Raw genomic sequence first — 17,714 nt, 5'->3', positions numbered from 1 at the left:
TGTCAGCCTACAGAAAAAGACAATTCCCTTTGTCTCTGCTCTGGCCCCAAATCAAAGCAAAAAACCTCCAACTACTTGGAAACCTGCTTATCAGCAGCCCCAAAGGAAAAAAAAATGTGTTCAAATCTGTGCTCCTTCGAAAAAAAAATCAAAATCCTAAAAAAAAAACCCCTATTCACAAAGATAATCCCCTTTTGTCTCTGCTCTGGCCCCAAAGCGGAGAAAAAACTAGTTGCTTTCAGGTTTCAGAGTAACAGCCGTGTTAGTCTGTATTCGCAAAAAGAAAAGGAGGACTTGTGTGCTCTAATAAATTGGTTAGTCTCTAAGGTGCCACAAGTCCTCCTTTTCTAGTTGCTTTCAGTTGGACCTCCTTTCCAGCAGCCCCAAAGGAAAAAAAAATTCCTTTTTAAAATCCGTTTTGCTGGTTCAAAAAAATCTCAAATTGATCTCAAAATGATTTCAGGTTAATCCCACCACTCTGCCACCATGTCAAGGTTGCTTCCCCACTCTGAACTCTAGGGTACAGATGTGGGGACCTGCATGAAAATCTCCTAAGCTTACTTTCCCCAAGGTACAAATTAATTTTGTCCTTTGCCCCTAGATTTCTACTGCCACCACCAAACTTTAGCTGGGTTTACTGGGAAACATAGTTTGGACACGTCTTTCCCCCCAAATCCTCCCAATCCTTGCCCCCCACTTCCTGGGGAAGGTTTGGTAAAAATCCTCACCAATTTGCATAGGTGACCACAGACCCAAACCCTAGGATCTTAGAACAATGAAAAAGCATTGAGTTTCCTTACAAGAAGACTTTTAATAGAAGTAGAAAAGAATCACCTCTGTAAAATTAGGATGGCAAATACTTTACAGGGGAATTAGATTCAAAACAGAGAGAATCCCTCCAGGCAAAACCTTAAGTTACAAAAAGACACACAGACAGGAATATCCATTCTATTCAGCACAGCTATTTTCTCAGCCATTTAAAGAAATCATAATCTAGCACATACCTAGCTAGATTACTTACTAAGTTCTAAGAGTCCATTCCTGTTCTGTCCCCAGCAAAAGCATCACACAGACAGACACAGACCCTTTGTTTTTTCTCTTTCCTCCCAGCTTTTGAAAGCATCTTATCTCCTCATTGGTCATTTTGGTCAGGTGCCAGCGAGGTTACCTTTAGCTTCTTAACCCTTTACAGGTGAGAGGATTTTTTCCTCTGGACAGGAGGGATTATAAAGGAGTTTACCCTTCCCTTTCTATTTATGACAACAGGTGAAAGTGTTTTTTCCACTGGCCATGGGGGATTTTATAGCACCGGGGACAGAAAGGTGGTTCCCCTTCTCTTTATATTTATGACAGGTCCTTTCTTATGTTATTCTAAAAATACATAAGTGTTACGGCCACATTGTGACTGACAAATAGCTTCCTTTCTCAGTTCCACCATGTAATTATAAAATAACTCCACTGGGATATAAATATTGCTCTTACAGTTCAGTGGATAGTACATAGAGCTGCACAAACAAGTCATTGTGTCAGGAAATTTTAGCTCGTACTGACTTTGCTAGTGCTTTATATCTGGCCTGTTGTAAAATGAGGCAAACATCAAGATAAGCTGATGTACCCCCTGGAAGACCTGTGTGTACCCCTGGAGTACAAGGACCCCTGGCTGAGAACCACAGATCTCCACTAACGCACAAGGGAATTGGCCTCAAGACACATTGGCATCACCTGATCAGCCAAAGTCACATGCAGGGTTGTGAAATCTCCCATCTCCGGGTCCACCAGGATGTCATGGGGCAGCCCCAGCCGATCGCCCAGGGGGCAGGTATTTGCCATCCTGCCGGATAAAACCACAGCCAGATGCTTCCTCACTGTTCTGTCACTGCAGCTAACATCCAGGCACCATGTGGGTTGCTCTGCCCCTCTGCCTGCTGTCCGCTCTCCTGGCCACAGGTGAGTCCCGTCCGTCCCCGGGCACAGGGAGCCGGGTGGTGGGGTCGGGAATTCACTTGGGGAAAGTGCTGCTGTCGATGGTGGATTCTAGGGTCAGGATGGAATTTGTGGGTAAAACCAGCAAGAGGAAAACCCGGAGCCACGTCCCCCGGCTGACTCGGGGAGAGCAGGGATTGGAGTCTGGGACTCCCACAGCCCACACTAGGGGCCTGGCCAGCGGGTCTGAGTCCGTCTGTGCTTCCTTCTTCTCATTCCTCCTCCAGCTCTCGCCCGAGCTTGGGGTCATCCCGATGAGGAGCAGCACCCCCGTCCACATGTCGTCCTGCCTAGAAATGTTCCCCTGCCTGTCAGCGCTGAGATTCCTGCCAGGACTCCTGGCTTCATTCCCCGGGTTTGAAAGGGGAATGGGGGTGCAAAGGGGGGGGGGCTGGGAGCCAGGACTTGTGGGCTCATTCCCCAGCTGTAGAAGCGGGCTGGGGTGTAGTGAGTTTGAGCAGAGATGGCTGCAAATCAGGACTCCCGGGTTCTGTCCGTGGCTCTGAAAGAGGTGTGGGATCTCGTGGGTTTGAGCGGGCTGGGAGTCAGGAGTGAGGACTTCTCAGCTGTCTTCTTGGTTCTAACCCTGAATTGAACACATCTTTTTTCTACCTCAGTTTCCATATTTCTTTGATAGGGATAATATAACTTTGCAACCATCTAGGGACATAAAAGGGCAGGGGAAGGTGTTCTGAGGTTTAATTGATGTTTCCACATGAAAGCTCTAAAAAAACCAAAGTGGGAAAATCAATGTTTCTTTCTTTCTTTCTTTCTTTCTTTCTTTCTTTCTTTCTTTCTTTCTTTCTTTCTTTCTTAAAACTACCTTATGCTCACGTAATGAATTTAAAGGCCCCCACGCTCTGGAGAGGAAAGAGTTTATGCTCTTGGGATCGCTGGCTGGAGACGAACAGCCATCAATCCAAAGGCTTAACAAGCGTCAATTGTATTCTGAAGAAGAGAATTGGCAGGATCAGCGATGAAAAGTGGGCTGAAGTCAAGTGTGGCTGAGCTGACGTAACTCTGAGAGGCAGAGGCCTGGAGCAGAGAGTGACGGCGGGGTGTGTGCGTGTGTGAGAAAGGTTGACCGCAAAGCCAGGCAGAAACCCCTCTTCAGAGCAGCCGAATTCTTGTTTTCTGTCTACACAGACGTGTGGGGTTTGTTCGCAGGCACAAGCTGCACCCCAGATAGCCACGTCAGCAGGTGAAAATGTATTCTAGCCACAGACACTCAGGCAGCAAACAGACTTGTCTGTGGTTTTGAGTAAGATACAAATGACCAGCTAGCAAGATGCCTTTCCCCATCCGGAGAGTTAAATGGAACTGGGCAGAACTGCTGCAAAAGCAGGTGGCATTTCTCCAAGATCTGCCTGCCCACACGTTCAGTGAGAAGGCATTGGTGGTAACAACTCCCACAGCGCCACCTCTTGGTTCCTGGTGGTATTTCACCCACGGGCACTGCCTGGGTGGGGTGGGGAGCCGGGGTTTGTACTGAGAAGGGATTTTTCCAACCTCCAGGGAGCGCTCTGCAATGCGAGGTGTGTGTGTCCGAAGAGCAATCGTGCTCCGGCCCCCTGCAGCCCTGCGCCCCCTCGGAAGGGACCTGCGTCACTGTCGTGGCAAGGTTCAGGCCGGGTGAGTGAAAGAAGATTCCTATTAAGTATAGACACCATTGTCCTCCTGAAGCCAGGGGTCGAACCCAGGAGTCCTGGCTCCCAGCCCCTCCCCCTACTCTAACCAATAGACTCCGCTCCTTTCCAGGAGCAGGGACTGCTCAGTCTGGAAAGATAATATCATAGACGTGGGATGGGATGAGATGGGGAATTGCAGTGGGCGGCTGTGGGGCCTGGATCAGACAGAAGAGAGGATTTTATCAGGGGTGGGGAGATGAGATTAGTTGGGGGTGGGGTGGATGGAACAAAAGGGGAGGATGGAGCAGCTGGGGGTCCATTGGGGAGCTCAGAGGTGATGCTCTGTTTCTCTTCCACAGAGGGATCCTTGTCCTACACGGCTAAATCGTGCCTAGAGCCCAAGAACTGTGAGCCTGGTCCCTTCTCGGTCACCTACGCGCACAATGTCACTGTGCGGGCGAACATCGCCTGCTGTGACACCGACGGCTGCAATGCCGGGGCCATCCCAGGTGTGTGTCGGCTGCAAACCTAGAGCCCTGCTCCAGCCACACCTGCCTGGAGAGAACCCAGGAGTCCTGGCTCCCAACCCCACCCCCCACCTCTAACCGCTGGACCCCACTCCCCTCCTACAACTGGGGACAGAACCCAGGAGTCCTGGCTCCCAGCCCCCCTGCTTTAACCACTAGACCCCACTCCCTTCCCCGAGCTGGGATCGAGCCCAGCGTGTGGTGACTCCCCACCCCTGGCTGACTGTGTGTGTCTGACTGTTCTCAGTGCCAACTGTGAGCTCCATCCCGAACGGCCGGCAGTGCCCATCGTGCTTCACACTGTGGACAGGAAGCTGTAAGGACAACGAGCCCTTGGCTTGCACTGGTGCCGAGGACCATTGTGTTGAGGAATCTGGGATATTTCAACTGGGTAAGTCCTCCAGATGCGGGAGGGATCTGAACACAGAGCACGAGGTGCAGCCCAGGTGTCCTGGCTCAGTCCCAGGGCCCCTTGCTCTGACCCACTAGACTCCACTCCCCTGGCAGAGTTGCAGAGAGAACTCTGGATTCCTTCTTGCCGAGATGCCAAAGGAGCACCCAAGGAGGATAAGGCCACTGCGGAGAAACTAAATGAATTCTGTGCATCGGTCTTCACAGCTGAGGATGGGAGGGAGATTCCCAAACCTGAGCCATTCTTTTGTGGTGACAAATCTGAGGAACTGTCCCAGATTGAGGAGACATTACAGGAGGTTTTGCAACAAATTGATACATTAAACAGTAATAAGTCACCAGGATCAGATGGGATTCGCCCAGGTGTTCGGAAAGAACTGAAATGTCAAATTACAGAACTACTAACTGTGGTTTGTAACCTACCATTTAAATCAGCTTCTGTCCCAAATGGCTGGAGGATGGCTAATGACACACCAATTTTCTAAAAAGGGCTCCAGAGATGATCCCAGCAACTACAGGCCAATAAGTCTGACTTCAGTACAGGGCAAACTCATTGAAACTATAGGAAAGAAGAGAACTGTCAGCCACACAGATGAACATAATTTGTTGGGGAAGGGTCAATATGGTTTCCGTAAAGGGAAATCATGCCTCACCAATCTACTAGAATTCTCTGAAAGGTTCAACAAGCCTGTGGCAAGGGGGATCCCGTGGATATAGTGTACTTAGATTTTCAGAAAGCCTTTGAAAAGCTCCCTCACCAAAGGCTCTTAAGCAAAGTGAGCTGTCATGCGATAAAATCCTCTCATGGCTCAGTAACTGGTTAAAAGATAGGGAAAAAAGGTTTGGAAGAAATGGTCAGTTTTCAGAACAGAGAGACGTAAATAGTGGGAGTCCCCCAGGGATCTGCACTTGGCCCAGTGCTATTCACCATATTCCAAAATGTTCTGGAAAAAGGGGTAAATAGTGAGGTGGCAAAATTTGCAGAAGATACAAACCTACTCAAGATAGTTAAGTCCAAAGCAGACAGCGAAGTGGTACTAAAGGATCGCTCAGAACTGGGAGACTGGGCAACAATACGGGAGATGAAATTCAAGGTTGATAAATGCAAAGTAATGCACATGGGCAAACGTAATCCCAAGTAGACATACACAATGATGGGTCGAATTTACCACTCAAGAAAGATCTTGGAGTCATTGCGGAGAGTTCTCTGAAATCATCCACCCCATGTGCAGCTGCGGTGAAGAAAGCGAGCAGAATGCTGGGAGTCATTAAGTAAAAGACAGAGAATAAGACAGACAATAGCATGTTGCCTCTGTATAAATCCATGGGACGCCCACAGCTTGAACACTGCGTGCGGATGTGGTCGCCCCATCTCAAAAAAGAGATATTGGAATTGGAAAAGCTTCAGAAAAGCCCAACCAAAATGATGTGGGGGATGGAACGGCTGCCACATGAGGAGAGATTAATAAGAGTGGGACTTTTCAACCTGGAAAAGAGACGGCTAAGGGGGGATATGATTGAGGTCTAGAGAAGGTTGAAGGGTGTGGAGGAAGTATATAAGGAAGTGTTATTTACTCCTCCTAACATAAGAACGAGGGGTCACCAGAGGCAGCAGATTTAAAACAAATAAAAGGAAGTACTGCTTCACACAACACACAGTCAACCTGTGGAACTCATTGCTGGGGGAAGTTGTGAAGGTGCAGACTATAACAGGGTTCAAACAGGAACTAGAGAAGTTCCTGGAGGACAGGTCCATCTGTGGCTACAGCCAGGATGGGCAGGGATGGTGGCCCTAGCCTCTGTTTGCCAGGAGCTGGGAATGGGCGACAGGGTATGGATCACTGGATGATTCCCTGTTCTGTTCCTTCCCTCTGGGGCACCTGGCATTGGCCAGAGGATACTGGGCTAGATGGACCTTTGGTGTGACCCAGGGGGGCCGTTCCTCTGTTATGTTCTCACGTAGTTAAAGCCCCCTGCTCAGAGCACTAGACTCCTATGCCTGCAGAGCCTGGTGCAGTCCTGCTGGGAGGGGAGTGTGTGAGAGATCTCTTCGGGGTCGGGGGGGGGGGAATGTGGGAGCCCCCGATCACGTCTGTCTCCCCCCGTCCAGCTGGCATCACCCTGAGGAGGGCTGCGGTTGGATGTGCCTCCCCTGGCGCCTGTGTGAAGAGAGCGGGAGAGAAGAAATACGCCCGGGGCGCGCTGGAGTGGCTCTTCCAGGCCAAGTGCTACCCAGCTCCCAGGGCCGGGGGAGGCATCGGGAAGCCCTGAGCCCTGCCCTGGCGTCCTCCCCTTCTGCTGCGTGCTGGGCTGCAGTGAACCTCCCTTCAGCAGCCTCCGGCTGCTGCTTCTCTTTGGGGGGGATTGCGGGTTCCTTTTGTGCATTGGCTGAATAAAGCAAGCTGTGGGGAAAGCAGCCCCCTCACTCCTTGTCCCCTGACCGTCCCGTACCAGGCCCCCCCCCCGCCCCTATCTGTGCACAAGTGATGCTGGCAGGAAGAGAACCCGGGAGTCCTGACTCCCAGTACCCCACCCTGTAACCCACCAGACCCCACTCCCTTCTGAAAGGCAGGGATAGAGCCCAGGAGTCCTGGCTCCCAAGCCCCCTGCTCTAACCACTGGACCCCTCTCCCCTTGCAGGGCCAGGGAATGGAACCCAGGAGTCCTGCCTGGACCCCCTCCCGGAAGGCAAGGCCCATGGCTGGGGGAAAGGCACCGGCTGGCTGAGCTCCGCTGGGGAAGGAGGGCTGTGGGAAGGAGAGGCTGTGGCTCACCCAGCTGTCCAGGCAGGCGGGAACGCCCTGGAGGGGAGAAATGTCCTTCTAGGTTGATTTTGCAGGGCTCAGTTCGTCCCGCTCTCTGGAGCGGCTCCACTGGGAGTGCCGGGCTCAGGGAAGGTGTCAGGAAACAGGGCAGATCCCCCCAACCGGTGGTGCTCTGTGAGCAGATTTCACCCAGCGTGAACTCCTGGATCGCTGCCCCCGTCTGACCCCGGAGTCACAGCCAGTCCCCTCAGATACTCTCAGACAAGCCGGACTTTGTGAGGAAAGGTCACGTACACCCCAAACCAGCCCACCCAGGTTGTTCCCAGCCCCAGGAGACCGGTCACTTACCCCAGAGCCCCGGGACCCCAGATCCTCCACCAAAGGCAACGCTGGCAGCCAGGTCTGTAGGATACTCGCTAAAGGTTTGTGAGCTAAGGAAAGGGAATGAGGGTCACGAGGGGTTAAAGCCGGTAAAATTCATACCCAGGTGAGTTGTAGTCTGTAATTCCAAACGGTGGCGGTGATGGGAGAAACTGCCATTCTCCCAAGTCTTTTCAGGTGCCCCCAGACGGTCTCCGGGGATCCCCGCTTTGCATCCCGTTCTGGTCCCTGTAAGAGTCCAGCCAGCCCAGCGAGGCAGGATCCTTCCCTGAATCCATCCTTACAGCTTCTTCTCCCAGAGAACAAGCTGGCAGGGCCCCCACCCACTTGGGCTTTGCCTTCGATGGGGGGAGGGAGGAACGCGGCGGTCAGCACACACGATGGCCCCTGCCTTTGGGGTCAGCACTTTTCTGGTGCTAAAGTTCCTCCTTAGCATCCCTCCGGCGTCTCTGCTGGGTCAGTGAGTCCCAGGGCTGTGCTCAGGGTGAATGGTTGTTACTCCGCGAAAACAGCAGATGGGGAAGAGAAAACCATACCACGGCCCATTGGTTTTCATGAAATTGAAACTCCAAACACACTGTTCTACCTTCGCCATGCCTTTGATCTAGGCCAGGGGCTCTCGACCTTTCCAGACAGCTGTACCCCTTGCGGGAGTCTGATGTGTCTTGGGTACCCCAAGTTTCCCCTCACTTAAAAACGACTTGCTCACAAAACCAGCCATAAAAATGCAAAATGTCATGGCCATGCTGCTGCTGACAAGCTGCTTCCTTTCTCATTTCCGCCATTATAAAATAACTCGGTGGGAACACAGGACAAATCCTGCACTGGCATTTCAGTGTAGAGTATATAGAGCAATATGAACAAGGGGTCGACAGTTTAGCTCGTACTGACTTCACTCGTGCCTTAATGCGGCCGGTTGTAAAATGAGGCAAGCATCAAGATGAGCTGATGTTCCCCCCGGAAGACCTGTGTGTACCCCTGGTGTACCTGGACCCCTGGCTGAGAACCACTGATCTGCACTAATGCACAAGGGAATTGGCCTCAAGACACATTGGTATCATCTGATCAGCCAGTGTCCCATGCAGGGTTGTGAAATCTCCCATCTCCGGGCCCACCAGGATGTCATGGGGCAGCCCCAGCCGATCCCGCAGGGGGCAGGTATTTGGCAACCTTTCTGCAGAGAAGGACCTGGGATGAGATGAGAATGGATGGGTGGTTGAGAAGCTGGCTATGAGTCAGCAGGGTGGCCTTGTTGCCAAAAAGGCCAACGGCAGTTTGAGCTGCATCAGTAGGAGCGTTGCCAGCGGATGGAGGGAAGTGATTCTTCCCAACTATTCGGCACTGGTGAGGCCACATCTGGAGTACTGGGTCCAGTTTTGGGCCCCCCACTACAGAAGGGATGTGGACAAATTGGAGAGAGTCCAGCGGAGGGCAAGGAAAATGATTAGGGGGCTGGGGCACGTGACTTAGGAGGGGAGGCTGAGGGAACTGGGCTTCTCTCGTCTGCAGAAGAGAAGAGTGAGGGGTGATTTTATAGCAGCCTTCAACTACCTGAGGGGGTTTCCAAAGAGGATGGAGCTCAGTTGTTCTCAGTGGTGGCAGACAACAGAACAAGGAGAAATGGTCTGCAGTTGCTGTGGGGGAGGTCTAGGCTGGAGATCAGGAAACACTATTTCAATAGGAGGGTGGTGAAGCGCTGCATTGGGTTTCCTAGGGAGGGGGTGGAATCTCCATCCTTTGAGGTGTTTAAGGCCCAGCTTGCCACAGCCCTGTCTGGGATGAATTACTTGGGGTTGGTCCTGCTTTGAGCAGGGGTTGGACTAGATGACCTCCTGAGCTCTCTTCCAACCCTGATCTTCTATGGTTCTCTGATTCTCTGAACCTGCCTGCCATACCCACAGCCAGCTGCTTCATCGCTGCTCTGGTCACTGCAGAAAATGCCCGGCCACCATGTGGGTGCCCCAGCCCCTCTGACTGCTGTCTGCAGGGAGTGGGGGTCTCTTCTGGGGTGTATGTACCACACGCTGGCCCAGCGAGTGCAGGGAGAAAAGGGCTGAGCAGCGGGAGGGGTTTTGCAGATTCCTGGACACAGGGACTATCGTGAGGGCCGCGCTGAGCTGGGTGAGCCGGGACCGTGCCCTGCTTGGCCAGGAGGGGACACTGTTGCACCATCGCACTGACTCACATGGTCTGAGTTCTGGGAGCCAGGACTCCTGGGTTCTATCCCCAGGTCAGGGAGGGGGTGGGTCTAGAATAGGCTGGAAGCCAGCAGCAATTAGGACTCCTTGGTTAAAAGAACAGGAGTACTTGTGGCACCTTAGAGACTAACAAATTCATATGCCACAAGTACTCCCGTCCTTTCTGGCGATACAGACTAACACGGCTGCTACTCTGAAATCTGACTCCTTGGCTGTATTCGTGGCTCTGAGTCTGACACTGCCTCTTTCTGCCTCAGTTTCCCTGTTTATAAGATGGGGATAATGTTCCCTTCCTCCCACCTGGGACCCTGGCAAAGGGAGGAGAAGGCTTTTGGAGGTTGAAGTGATGTTTCCAGAGGAAAGCTCTGGAAAATACCAAAGTGGACCAATTGGTTTTCTCTCTGTCGTCCTTCAATTAAAAACTTATGTTCAGTGACTGAATTGAAACTTTTCCAAGCTCTGGACAGGAAAGAGTTAAGGATCATGGGATCTCTTCAGCCAGCCCAGAGTTTTTGCATGCACGATGGAGGTGTGAAGCCATCAGTGGCAAGGGTGAACGATCACCAATCAAATTCGGAAGAAGAGAGTTGACAGGACAGGATGGTCCCCGGCTTTGGAGTCGACACTTTTCTGGTGCTAAAGTTCTTCGTTAGCATCGCCGGGTGTCTTTGCTGGGTCAGTGAGTCCCAGCACTGTGCTCAGGGTGAATGTTTGTTCCTCCGTTAAAACAGCAGACGGGGAAGGGAAAACCGTACAACGGCCCATTGGTTTTAATGAAATCGAAACACCAAACACACTGTTCTACCTTAGACAATGGCATAACATTCTTTTTCACTGACTGACCAGTTGCTTTCCCTCTCAGACAGCTTTTTGGTGAGAAACACTACAGGGTGGAATTCTTGATCAGGTCCTTTCTGCATTAAAACTGCTCCCACACCACGCTCGGACGCATCTGTGGTTACGAGGAACGGTTTGTCAAAGTCTGGGGCCCTTAGTACAGGGTCAGACATGAGTGTCTCTTTAAGCTGGTTAAAGGCCTCCTGACACTTTTTGGTCCACTGAACAGCATTTGGCTGTTTCTTTTTGGTTAGGTCTGTCAGCGGGGTGGCGATTTGGCTGTAGTGCAGTACAAATTGTCTGTAATAACCAGCCAAGCCTAAGCAGGATTGAACCTGTTTCTTTGACTTTGGGACAGGCCATTTTTGGATCGCATCCACTTTGGCTTGTAGGGGGCAGATAGTTCCTTGACCCACCTGGTGTCCAAGGTAAGTCACACTGTTTAGGCCTATTTGACACTTCTTAGCCTTAACAGTTAGTCCTGCCTCCCTTATGCGCTCAAGGACTTTTTGTAGATGTTCCAGGAGTTCTGCCCAGGAATCCGAAAATATGGCCACATCGTCAAGGTAGGCGACTGCATATTCTCCTAATCCCGCTAGGAGACCATCTACAAGTCTTTGGAAGGTGGCGGGTGCATTCCGCAGCCCGAAAGGGAGGACATTAAATTCATACAGCCCGAGACGTGTGATGAAGGCTGACCTTTCCTTGGCGGATTCATAGTGGTACCTGCCAGTACCCCTTGGTGAAGTCCAAGGTAAAGATGAACTGGGCCCGCCCCAGTTTCTCTAATAGTTCACGTGTGCGTGGCATTGGATAGTTGTCTGGGCGAGTTACAGCATTTAGCTTATGATAGTCCACACAAAAACGTATCTTCCCATCTGGTTTGGGAACTAGAACCACTGGAGATGCCCATGCACTCTGTAACATATCCTGGATCTCCCGGTCTATAGCAGTTTTAGCTTGAGGAGACACCCGGTAAGGTTGGACTTTAATTGGGTGAGCATTACCTGTGTCAATGGAGCGGTATGCCCGTTCAGTCAATCCTGGGGTGGATGAAAACGTCGGTGCGTAGCTAGTGCACAGCTCCTTGGTCTGCTGTCACTGCATACGCCCAAGGGTCATGGAGAGGTTCACCTCTTCCACACCACAAACAGTTTTCCCTTCGTAATAGACACCTTCAGGCCACTCAGCGTCATCTCCTCCCTGGGCTGGAAACTGACAAACCTTTAATTCTCTGGAATAAAAGGGCTTTAGAGAATTAATATGGTACACCTTAGGCTTTCAGTTGGAGGTGGGGAATGCTATGAGGTAATTAACAGCTCCCAGGAGCTCCTGGACCGTGAATGGCCCTTCCCACGATGCTTCCATTTTATGGGCCTGGAGCGCCTTTAAGACCATGACCTGGTCCCCTACTTTGAAGGAACGCTCTCTGGCATGTTTATCATACCAGGCTTTTTGCTCTTTTTGAGCATCCTGTAAGTTTTCTTTAGCAAGGGCTAAAGAGGTTCGGAGGGTGTTTTGTAGGTTGGTTACAAAGTCCAGAATGTTAGTTCCTGGAGAAGGTGTAAGTCCCTCCCATTGCTGCTTCACCAACTGTAATGGCCCCTTAACCTCACAGCCATATACAAGTTCAAATGGGGAAAACCCTAAACTGGGATGTGGTACAGCTCTGTAGGCAAAGAGCAACTGCTGCAACACTAGGTCCCAATCATTGGAGTGTTCATTTACGAATTCACGGATCATGGCCCCCAAAGTCCCATTAAACTTCTCCACCATGCCGTTTGTTTGATGGTGGTAAGGAGTGGCAACCAAGTGACTTACCCCATGAGCTTCCCAGAGGTTTTCCATAGTTCCTGCCAGGAAATTAGTCCCTGCACCTGTGAGGATGTCGGAGGGCCAACCTACCCTGGCAAAAATGTCTGCTAGTGCCTGGCACACACTTTTAGCCCTGGGGTTCCTTAGAGCTACTGCTTCTGGCCATTGGGTGGCAAAATCCATGAAAGTCAGTCTGTACTGCTTCCCTCTGGGTGTCTTTTTCAGAAAAGGACCCAGAATATCCACAGCTACTCACTGAAATGGAACTTCAATGATGGGGAGTGGTTGGAGAAGGGCTTTCACCTGGTCTTGGGGTTTTCCCACTCTTTGGCATCCTTCACAAGACCGGACATAGGTAGAAACATCTTTGCCCATTCCCTCCTTGTGGAATGGCCCCTCCAAAAGGTCTTTGGTCCTGTTCAGCCCAGCATGGCCACTAGGGTGATCGTGGGCTAAGCTCAAGAGCTTGGCCCGGTATTTAGTTGGAACTAACAACTGTCTCTGAGGATGCCAGTCTTCCTGGTGTCCACCAGAAAGAGTTCCTTTGTATAAAAATCATCTTTCTATAACAAACCTGGATCGAATAGAAGAGCTGAGAGGTGGTGGGTTGCTCCGTGCTGCCGTCCAAACTCTCTGGAGGCTTTCATCCTCTTCCTGTTCAGTCTGGAACTTTTCTCTTGATTCTGAAGACATCAGTTCCTCATTGGATTGTGGACCTATGCTTGGTCCTTCTGGAAGCAATGTAGGGGGTGGGGCTATTTCCGTTGACTGTGAACCGCTCTCCGCTGGGACACTATGTTGGGGTTCAGGCTCTGGCTTAGCCTCTTGTGTAGGGTTATGGGCTGCTGCTGGTTCAGGTTCGGTGGGGCCCTCTGGTGCTGAGGTTGCAAGTACTGGATTCAGTGCTGGCAATGGGTCTGGTGCTGGTTGTTCCTCTGGTTCCGGTTCTGGGACTGGTTCCGTCTGGATCTCTGGGACTGGATCCACTAGTGCTGTTGCAGACATTGTCCTGGGGTCCAGGTCCATCACCTCTGACCGGGTCCTGAGAGAAGTTTCCGGAACAGAGCTAGGCCTCACGGCTTGTTTAGCCTGGCTACGGGTGACCATTCCCACCCTCTTGGCCCGCTTCACATGATTGACCAAGTCTTCCCCCAAGAGCATGGGGATGGGATAATCATCATTGACTGCAAAAGTCCAAGTTCCTGACCAGCCCTGGTACTGGACAGGCAATTTGGCTGTAGGCAAATGGAAAGAGTGGGACTTGAAGGGTTGAATCGTCACTTGGATCACTGGGTTGATTAAATTGGGGTCCACTAAGGAAGCATGGATAGCTGACACTTGTGCTCCGGTGTCCCTCCACGCGGTGACCTTCTTCCCGCCCACACTCACAGTTTCCCTCCACTCCAAGGGTATCTGGGAGGTATCTGGGCCTGCGGATCTTTGGTGTGATTCCGGTGCAATGAACTGTAATCTGTTGGGGTTCTTGGGGCAGTTGGCCTTTACATGCCCCTGCTCGTTACATTTAAAACATCGTCCAGCTGAAGGGTCACTGGGGTGAGGTGGGTTGCTGGAGAATGGGGTGGTGGGACGATAAGGTGTTTGGAGGGTTCTTTGGGAGGTAGGTGGGGTCTTGGGTGGCTCCCGGAAATAGGGTGTGGTCTGGGGTTGTCCCTTCTGGTCTCTGCTCCAACTGCGACCAGTTTTCTTCTTCTCTGCCTCCTCTACCCATCTGTCTTCAGTCTCTCCTGCCTCGATTACAGTTTTGGGCTTCCCATCTAGGATGTATTTTTCTATTTCCTCAGGAACACCCTCTAAGAATTTTTCCATTTGCATTAGGAAGGGCAAATTTACTGGAGATTCAACACTTGCTCCTGATATCCAGGCATCCCAGTGTTTCACAATGTGGTAGGCATGTCGGGTAAATGACACGTCTGGTTTCCAGCTTAGGGCTCTGAACCTCCGACGAGAATGCTCGGGTGTTATTCCCATTCTGACTCTCTCCTTGGATTTAAGCAGTTCATACTTGTTCATGTGTTCTTTAGGCATTTCGGCCACCACCTCAGCTAATTGTCCACTGAGCTGCGGCCTCAGCTCTACCATGTCTTGGTCTGCAGAGATGCTGTACCCAAGGCAGGCCCTTTTGAAGTTTTCCAAGAAGGCCTCGGTATCATCGCCTGCCTTGTAGGTGGGGAACTTTCTGGGATGGGAAGTGCTACCTGGAGAAGGATTGCTAGGGTTTGTTGGTATATTCTGCTGAGTCTTTACCTTCTCCATCTCCAGTTCATGCTTCCTCTCTTTTTCCTTCTCCTCCTCCACATGCTTCCTCTCTTTTTCCTTCTCCTCCTCCACATGCTTCCTTGCCTCCATTTCCCTCCTGTGGGCAGCCTACAGAAAAAGACAATTCCCTTTGTCTCTGCTCTGGCCTCCTTCTCCAGCCGCATGAGTTCTATCTGTCTTTCATGTTCCTTTTGTTTTTCCTCAGCCTGAAATCTGGCTAATTCCAGCGTTTCTTGAGCCGTGGATTCTGTCATCCGAACCTCTCTGTTTTTAACTAACTTTACACCCGAGGTTTGGAAATAAACAAACAAACAAAACTTGGCTGTAAAATTTTGCTGTGCTGGAATAGGATACCTATTCTCTGATAGTGATTGTCAGCCTACAGAAAAAGACAATTCCCTTTGTCTCTGCTCTGGCCCCAAATCAAAGCAAAAAACCTCCAACTACTTGGAAACCTGCTTATCAGCAGCCCCAAAGGAAAAAAAAATGTGTTCAAATCTGTGCTCCTTCGAAAAAAAAATCAAAATCCTAAAAAAAAAAAACCCCTATTCACAAAGATAATCCCCTTTTGTCTCTGCTCTGGCCCCAAAGCGGAGAAAAAACTAGTTGCTTTCAGGTTTCAGAGTAACAGCCGTGTTAGTCTGTATTCGCAAAAAGAAAAGGAGGACTTGTGTGCTCTAATAAATTGGTTAGTCTCTAAGGTGCCACAAGTCCTCCTTTTCTAGTTGCTTTCAGTTGGACCTCCTTTCCAGCAGCCCCAAAGGAAAAAAAATTTCCTTTTTAAAATCCGTTTTGCTGGTTCAAAAAAATCTCAAATTGATCTCAAAATGATTTCAGGTTAATCCCACCACTCTGCCACCATGTCAAGGTTGCTTCCCCACTCTGAACTCTAGGGTACAGATGTGGGGACCTGCATGAAAATCTCCTAAGCTTACTTTCCCCAAGGTACAAATTAATTTTGTCCTTTGCCCCTAGATTTCTACTGCCACCACCAAACTTTAGCTGGGTTTACTGGGAAACATAGTTTGGACACATCTTTCCCCCCAAATCCTCCCAATCCTTGCCCCCCACTTCCTGGGGAAGGTTTGGTAAAAATCCTCACCAATTTGCATAGGTGACCACAGACCCAAACCCTGGGATCTTAGAACAATGAAAAAGCATTGAGTTTCCTTACAAGAAGACTTTTAATAGAAGTAGAAAAGAATCACCTCTGTAAAATTAGGATGGCAAATACTTTACAGGGGAATTAGATTCAAAACAGAGAGAATCCCTCCAGGCAAAACCTTAAGTTACAAAAAGACACACAGACAGGAATATCCATTCTATTCAGCACAGCTATTTTCTCAGCCATTTAAAGAAATCATAATCTAACACATACCTAGCTAGATTACTTACTAAGTTCTAAGAGTCCATTCCTGTTCTGTCCCCAGCAAAAGCATCACACAGACAGACACAGACCCTTTGTTTTTTCTCTTTCCTCCCAGCCTTTGAAAGTATCTTATCTCCTCATTGGTCATTTTGGTCAGGTGCCAGCGAGGTTACCTTTAGCTTCTTAACCCTTTACAGGTGAGAGGATTTTTTCCTCTGGAGAGGAGGGATTATAAAGGAGTTTACCCTTCCCTTTCTATTTATGACAGCTCCTTTCTTATGTTATTCTAAAAATACATAAGTGTTACGGCCACATTGTGACTGACAAATAGCTTCCTTTCTCAGTTCCACCATGTAATTATAAAATAACTCCACTGGGATATAAATATTGCTCTTACAGTTCAGTGGATAGTACATAGAGCTGCACAAACAAGTCATTGTGTCAGGAAATTTTAGCTCGTACTGACTTCACTAGTGCTTTATATCTGGCCTGTTGTAAAATGAGGCAAACATCAAGATAAGCTGATGTACCCCCTGGAAGACCTGTGTGTACCCCTGGAGTACAAGGACCCCTGGCTGAGAACCACAGATCTCCACTAACGCACAAGGGAATTGGCCTCAAGACACATTGCATCACCTGATCAGCCAAAGTCAAATGCAGGGTTGTGAAATCTCCCATCTCCGGGTCCACCAGGATGTCATGGGGCAGCCCCAGCCGATCGCCCAGGGGGCAGGTATTTGCCATCCTGCCGGACAAAAACCACAGCCAGATGCTTCCTCGCTGTTCCCCTGCCTGTCAGCGCTGAGATTCGTGCCAGGACTCCTGGGTTCATTCCCCGGGTTTGAAAGGGGAATGGGGGTGCAACAGGTGGGGGCTGGGAGCCAGGACTTCTGGGCTCATTCCCCAGCTGTAGAAGCGGGCTGGGGTGTAGTGAGTTTGAGCAGAGATGGCTGCAAATCAGTACTCCCGGGCTCTGTCCGTGGCTGTGAAAGAGGAGTGGGATCTCGTGGGTTAGAGTGGGCTGGGAGTCAGGAGTGAGGAGTTCTCAGCTGTCTTCTTGGTTCTAACCCTGAATTGAACACATCTTTTTTCTACCTCAGTTTCCATATTTCTTTGATAGGGATAATATAACTTTGCAACCATCTAGGGACATAAAAGGGCAGGGGAAGGTGTTCTGAGGTTTAATTGATGTTTCCACATGAAAGCTCTAAAAAAACCAAAGTGGAAAAATCTCTTTCTTTCTTTCTTAAAACTACCTTATGCTCACGTAATGAATTAAAGGCCCCCACGCTCTGGAGAGGAAAGAGTTGATGCTCCTGGGATCGCTGGCTGGAGACGAACAGCTATCAATCCAAAGGCTTAACAAGCATTAATCGTATTCTGAAGAAGAGAATTGGCAGGATCAGCGATGAAAAGTGGGCTGAAGTCGAGTGTGGCTGAGCTGACGTAACTCTGAGAGGCAGAGGCCTGGAGCAGAGAGTGACGGCGGGGTGTGTGTGTGTGTGTGTGAAAGGTTCACTGCA

The 17,714-nt window shown here is 50.2% G+C and overlaps 1 protein-coding gene across 1 annotated transcript in view; it reads left to right on the top strand.

Annotated features, from left to right (window-relative positions):
- Window positions 1-1,898: 1,898 nt before the first annotated feature.
- Window positions 1,899-17,714, top strand: part of LOC140902985 (phospholipase A2 inhibitor and Ly6/PLAUR domain-containing protein-like) — a 45,353-nt gene continuing 29,537 nt past the window's right edge. Inside the window, exons 1-3 of the mRNA XM_073323567.1 lie at window positions 1,899-1,947; window positions 3,971-4,120; window positions 4,386-4,529. Of these exons, the coding sequence (XP_073179668.1) occupies window positions 1,899-1,947; window positions 3,971-4,120; window positions 4,386-4,529 (343 nt within the window). The remainder of the gene's footprint in view (window positions 1,948-3,970; window positions 4,121-4,385; window positions 4,530-17,714) is intronic.

This window comes from Lepidochelys kempii, chromosome 24, assembly GCF_965140265.1.
Source record: "Lepidochelys kempii isolate rLepKem1 chromosome 24, rLepKem1.hap2, whole genome shotgun sequence".
Classification (NCBI taxonomy): Eukaryota; Metazoa; Chordata; order Testudines; family Cheloniidae; genus Lepidochelys; species Lepidochelys kempii.
Note: the sequence above shows the minus strand (reverse complement) of the source record. Positions and strands in the feature narration are given on the sequence as shown.